Source organism: Rhinopithecus bieti, unplaced genomic scaffold (genome assembly GCF_001698545.2).
Source record: "Rhinopithecus bieti isolate Rb0 unplaced genomic scaffold, ASM169854v2 scaffold_44159, whole genome shotgun sequence".
In the NCBI taxonomy this organism is placed as follows: Eukaryota; Metazoa; Chordata; class Mammalia; order Primates; family Cercopithecidae; genus Rhinopithecus; species Rhinopithecus bieti.
In genome coordinates, this window is record NW_016818573.1 from 714,203 (window position 1) to 720,028 (window position 5,826).

The 5,826-nt window shown below is 55.9% G+C and overlaps 1 protein-coding gene and 1 long non-coding RNA gene across 4 annotated transcripts in view; one reads left to right on the plus strand and one right to left on the minus strand.

Moving 5' to 3' along the window:
- Nucleotides 1–352: 352 nt before the first annotated feature.
- LOC108518711 (uncharacterized) lies at nucleotides 353–2,952 on the plus strand. Its single transcript, XR_001882459.1, has 2 exons — nucleotides 353–1,255; nucleotides 2,189–2,952. It is a non-coding gene; the product is annotated as an uncharacterized LOC108518711 (long non-coding RNA).
- SLC29A2 (solute carrier family 29 member 2) overlaps nucleotides 1,678–5,826 on the minus strand; it is a 9,573-nt gene continuing 5,424 nt past the window's right edge. Inside the window, exons 8-12 of one of the 3 annotated variants that reach the window (XM_017857329.1) lie at nucleotides 5,669–5,802; nucleotides 5,362–5,467; nucleotides 5,172–5,257; nucleotides 3,417–3,612; nucleotides 1,678–2,740 (exon numbers count right to left, since the gene is read on the minus strand). In XM_017857329.1, coding sequence (XP_017712818.1) covers nucleotides 2,697–2,740; nucleotides 3,417–3,612; nucleotides 5,172–5,257; nucleotides 5,362–5,467; nucleotides 5,669–5,802 — 566 coding nt within the window. In that variant the 3' untranslated portion in view covers nucleotides 1,678–2,696. Of the gene's footprint in view, nucleotides 3,617–5,171; nucleotides 5,258–5,361; nucleotides 5,468–5,668; nucleotides 5,803–5,826 lie in introns of all 3 variants that reach the window. The other 2 variants (XM_017857328.1, XM_017857326.1) reach the window with 2 other exon arrangements.

Sequence of the window (5,826 nt, forward strand, 5' to 3'; positions counted from 1 at the left end):
GGTGATGGGTGGCCCCAGTGGGTTTCCTGGGACTGTCTGGCCTGTGAGGGGGGGCAGGTGGGTGTCTGCCTTCTTGGTCCCAGGTGGATCTGGCAGGTCTGGGGAGCTTTTGTTTTGTTTTGAGGTGGAGTTTCACTCCTATTGCCCAGGCTGGAGCACAATGGCGCGATCTCGGCTCACTGCAACCTCTGCCTCCTGGGTTTAAGTGATTCTCCTGCCTCAGTCTCCCAAGTACTGGGATTACAGGCATGTGCCACCACACCTGGCTAATTTTGTGTTTTTAGTAGAGATGGGGTTTCTCCATGTTGGTCAGGCTAGTCTCGAACTCTGGACCTCAGGTGATCTGCCCGCCTCGGCCTCCCAAAGTGCTGGGATTACATGAGCCACTGCGCCCGGCTTCTAGGGAGCTTTTAGGTACAATGGACAACAGTTGTCCTCTCCTCTGAAGGTAGAGAAGAAGGGAACCCAGCAAGTGTTGGGGTCCTGCCTCCAACAGTCCCAGTCAAACAGCACAGCTAGGCCTAGTGGTCTTGCAAGAAGCTCCTAGGACTCCAACAACCGTTTCCCTAATATCATCAGAGGTGGTACTCTAGCTCCAACCTCACTCCAGGACTCCAGCTCAGGCAGCTCATAAAGGGCCTGGATTTGAACCCAGGACCCTGGGTCAGCATGCATGCACTTGTCCATGAGGTTAGCTGGCCTCCATAGAGGCAGCCTCCCGCATCTCCTGTATCAGTCCTCCTCTCTAAGCCACTGTCTAGGCCCCATCACCTCCCCACTGGACTGCAGGGATCAACTCCTCTGTGGCTTCTCTGCTTCTGCCCTTCCTCTACCTCAGACTAGCAAACTCATATTCATCCCTCAGGGCCCAGTTGGGGAAATACCTCCTCCAGAATGACTGCCCTCACTTCTCAGGTGGAATCAGTGGCTCCCTCGACATGCTTCTGCAGGGCCCTCACAAGACGTATCACAAGTTACATTTGGCTTCCCGTGGCCTTGGGAGTGAGGACTGTCTCCTTTGTTTCAGAGTCTCCAGGCTAGGCAGGGCCTGGCCGGGGCAGCTGCCTGTGAACAGTGCTCGAAGGAATGAATCCTTACTTGGGGTCTACCCTGTGGCTTATTTCAGCAACCAAGGTCATATCTTGCCCATCTTCCTCTTTGATGCCAAAAGAGCCTTCTGATGCCAAAAGAGCTACCCTGTGCTGGCTGAGCATCTGATATCTAATAGGTGCTCAGTGAATGTTCTCAAAGGCAGGTGGGCAGAAAACCCCTGCTTTTCTCTGGGATGGGCAGGGTAGTACAGGTGTGTGGTGAAGCAGACTTTCCTTCATCCTCTAGAGAACTGTTGGGGTCGCCAAAGCCCTGCCCACACTGACTACCTCTCTAAGGCCAGATTTCTGAGGAGAAGCGACCCTGGGGAGGCAGAGGATGCCAGTGAGAGCTCAGGGACTCATGAAGGGGGAGAGCAATAGTTGTCCATCGAACCAGATGCTCTGCCCAGGAGCTCAGGGTTCCTTGCAGGTCAGTACCCCCCAGCTATCATGTGGTCCAGAGGACCCAGCACAGAGATGACCACCAATCCCTACCCCTCTCGGGGCCTCAGTCATCCCACCTGTCAATGGGGTACAATCCTTCCGACCCCACCCAGTTCACTGAGGCCAATAGAGCCAACAGCACTTCGGAAATAAACACTTGGTGAACGCATCATACAAATAAATGGGGTTGTTATTAGACCCAAGAGCAGGGTCCGAAGGAGAAACAGCAAAAAGGGGGAGTAAGTGCCCAGGGCTCCTGCCCCAAACCCCTTGAGGAAAAGAGAAACAGGTGTTGGGCAGGAAGAACAGCACCTACAGGGAGGAGGGAGATGGGGTTGGGTCCCGGCTCTACCACGGACCAGTCACTTTCCCCAGGACTCAGTTTCCTCACCTGTATAATGGGGGAAGCACAATCCTTGCCCAGCTCCTTTCAAGGGCCTCAATTAGGCTTCGGTGAGAGAGTGGGTATGGAAGAGTTTTGCAAACTGTAAAGTGCAGTGCACACATGCAGGCTAGCTGTGGCTCTGGGGCCCAGGCCCAGCTGGGCTCTGTGGAGTGGGAACAGTAACAGTGTTGGCAATGAAAACACTGCTTGAGGCTGAGCCTGGCCCTTTGAACACTCTCAGGTCCTCAACACCTGTTTCTTCTTCCAGGTCCCCGCAACTTCCCTGGCACCTTTTACCCTGGGTCGCTGAAGCCTGGGAGGATGAGGAGCTCCTGCCCTGGGCTGGCCCCACCTCCCACTCTGAACCCTCTGGTTGCCTCTGCTTCTGGTGATGATGAACAAATGCAGACCTGGTAGTGGGGACCGGCCATGCCCTGCACCCTCTCTTCTCTAGACATCACCCTTTCCATGAGGTCTTGTGCAAGTCACCCTCATTCCTGGGTGAGGGTTAGAATGACCGGTGGTGAATTCTTCCCCACAGCACTCCAAGTGGATGAAGAGCAGCTCCTGCCCCCTGCTGGTAGCCCCAGGCCCAGAGGCCTCCACCCAGCAGAGGCCTGAGCCAAGCTCGCCATTCGCCCTGGGCTGGATCTCAGCTTCAGAAGGAGATGTCGAGAAGAGGCTGCCAAAGAGCCTGGAGGGGCCACTTCAGAGAAGCGCCTTGAAGAGGAAGGAGAGGGAGGCTCCACAGGAAAGTCCCAGGGCCAGGAAGAAGGTCATGAGGGCGCCGGCCACCTCCCTCTCGTGTGGCAGCACCTGCCTAGAACACCCGGGAACAGGAGCTTTTAGAAAACGCTGGGTCCAAACCTAGACTCCACTGCCCTCTGCCCATCCAGTCTGGGCTCTGACCCAACCCCTCTGTCACCAAAACTGGCCCCGTCTTTCTGGGCCTCAGTTTCCTGGTCTGTAAATTAGGCTGCTGGATAAGGACGTCTCTCAGGGCCTCTGGGTCCAACATGATGGGATTCCAGATTCCACAGCCTCCCCTTTCCACCGTGCTCCCAACCTGTCTGCCCTGCCACCTTCATTTTCTCTGGATTCTCCACTCCGTTGCCCCTTGAGGAAATAGCCCATGAACCTTGTTTTTGGTCAAAACCTTAGCTCTCCTTCACCTGAGAATTTTACAGCTACATGGGCCCTGAGGGATGCCAGTTCAACCCATTTTTTTTTTACAGATGGGGAAACTGAGGCCCATTGAGGAGGCCCCAGAACCAGTGCTTGGGCTACTTTGCTGGGCAGGTACCTCACTAGCCCAGTTCTCTCCTCCCCTGCAGTTAAGGGCTGGCCAGGCAGGGGGTGCTAGCAAGGCCTGCAGACAGCTAAGGTTGGCTGGCCAGAAGCAGGATGGGCCGTCCCTCCCTCAAAGGCGGTCCCTTCCCAAAGACTGAACCCACCTCCCCACTTCCAGTCCCCCACCCCACCCCATTCCCCCGGACCTGGGTGCCAAGCACATGGTGAGGGACACCAGGTAGCCATTAGAAATGGCAAAGAGCAGCATGAAGGTGATGAAGTAGGCATCCTGTGGGAAGAGGGTGGGCAGCCGGGACCTCTGGGGCACGTGGCACAGCATGAAGAGGGGCACGAACAGGAACCGCAGGCAGACCAGCAGGGGCAGCAGCCGGCTGTCCTCGTCTGGCTGTGGCAGAGGCTGGGGTCAGTGTGGTCCCTGGACCCAGGTCTCTGCTCCAGGGCATCTCAGGACCCCCATAGACCACTTTTTTTTTTTTCTTTCTTTTTTTAGATGGAGTCTCACTCTGTTGCCCAGGCTGGAGTGCAGTGGCCCTGATCTCAGCTCACTGCAACCTCCACCTCCTGGGTTCAAGAAATCCTCCTGCCTCAGCCTCCTGAGTAGCTGGGACTATAGGCACCCACCGCCACCATGCCCAGATAATTTTTGTATTTTAGTAGAGACGGGGGTTTCATCATGTTGGCCAGGCTGGTCTCAAACTTCTGACCTCAAGTGATCCACCCGCCTCGGCCTCCCAAAGTGCTGGGATTACAGGCGTGAGCCACCACACCCGGCCTTTTTTTTCATTAAAAATTTGTGTGTGTGTGTGTGTGTGTGTGTGTGTGTACAGACAAGGTCTCACTGTGTTGCCCAGGCTGGTTTTGAACTCCTGAGCTTCAGCTCAAGCCATCCTCTTGCCTTGGCCTCCGAAGGTGCTCGGATTATAGGTTTTTGTTTTTTTTTTTTTTTTTTTTTTTTTTTTTGAGACACAGTCTCAGTCTGTCTCCCAGACTGGAGAGCAGTGGTGCGATCTCGGCTCACTGCAGCTTCTGCCTCCCTGGGATTACAGGCATGTACCACCATGCCTAGTTAATTGTTATCCTTTTAGTAGATACGGGGTTTCACCATGTTGGCCAGGCTGGCCTCGAACTCCTGACCTCGTGATCCACCCACCTCGGCCTCCCAAAGTGCTGGGATTACAGGCGTGAGCCACCGCGTCTGGCCCCAAAGTGCTAGGATTATAGGCATGAGCCACCACACCTGGCCCACCCATAGGATAGACCCATCTGTCACCCCGTGACCTCCTCTGACCTGACCTACCCTGTGAGCCAGTGAGGGAGGACCCAGCGTTGGGGCCTGGGCCAAGGCCACCCAGCAATCAGGGACCGGCCTGGGGCTCACCTCTGCCTCTCCTAGGCTCCAGCTTGTGCTCTCCACAGCATGTAAAGTCCTAGGAGTTTACATACTCCATTCCTCAGAGCATCCCCTGGTGGTTCCCGGAACCCCCTGGGGGCAGATGGGGTTTCTGAGTGGGATCAGAAGCTGTAGATCAGCTCCTGTCCTGACTTGGATGAGACCAGCTCCTCTTTCACCTGCTTTATGTATTGTCTGTTTGGAAGATTTCATTTAAAAACACAGCACCATGGCTAAAACCAACCCCGAAACTAAGACTCTTGCTCAGTCCCTCACCTGGTGCAGGAACCTCCATGTAGCCTTCTCTGAGCAGCGAAGGCTGCATGCTGGGGACACAGAGGTCAGCTGGACGTGACTTTTGCTTTCAAGGAGCTCACAGTGCAAGCCCTGGCCTGCACGCCTCCAGGGCCCAGGTACTCCCTGCCGCTTGGCCAGTGGTTCCACTGCCAGGCCACTTGGACTACTGGAAAATCACCTCCATGCTCTTTCAAGACCTCGGATCCCAAACTGCTTCCTAAAACATTGGATCACCCAGCCCTGGTGTGCTTACCCACAGGAAGTAAGAGGTCAGGCTCCGTCCCAGCCAGTCCATGATGTTGAAGAGGAGGAAGCAGCAGATGGGGTTGAAGAACTGACCTGGGAGGGAAAGGGCTGCAGCTCATACTGGTCCCCAATTCCCCTCTCCCGTCCTCTCCCCTTTGTACCCCCCGCCCTGCTGTCTTCTCCACTCCGACACTCACTCCACTTCCCGGGACTGGTGGAGCTGGTCACCATAGCTGTGATGGCGGGGAAGACGGACAGGGTGACTGTGAAGACCAACACAAGGCACAGCGCTGTCAGCCAGATCTGGGAGCCAGAGGCAGGGGTGTGAGCAGGCAGGGCAGTCCCAGGGCCCCACCCTCTTGCCCAAGCCCCATCTGCGAGCAGGACACTTGGGGCCTGGCCCAGCTGTGTCCCTGACCCACTATGACCCTATGACCTTGGGGGAGACCATGTGAGCCCCATTCTTCCCCAGGGATGGTGGTTGGGGCTATATCCAAGTCAAACCTTCTGAAAGACAACGAAGACTGAAGGTTTTCCTGGCTTCTGGGGCTCATCTGGCTCTGATTCCGGCACCTTCTCCAGGTCAAGATCCAGGGTCAGAGCTACCTTCTGTGGACTATTGGGAATCCCGTTCTCATCTAGGGGGAGGGGGGAGGAGGGAG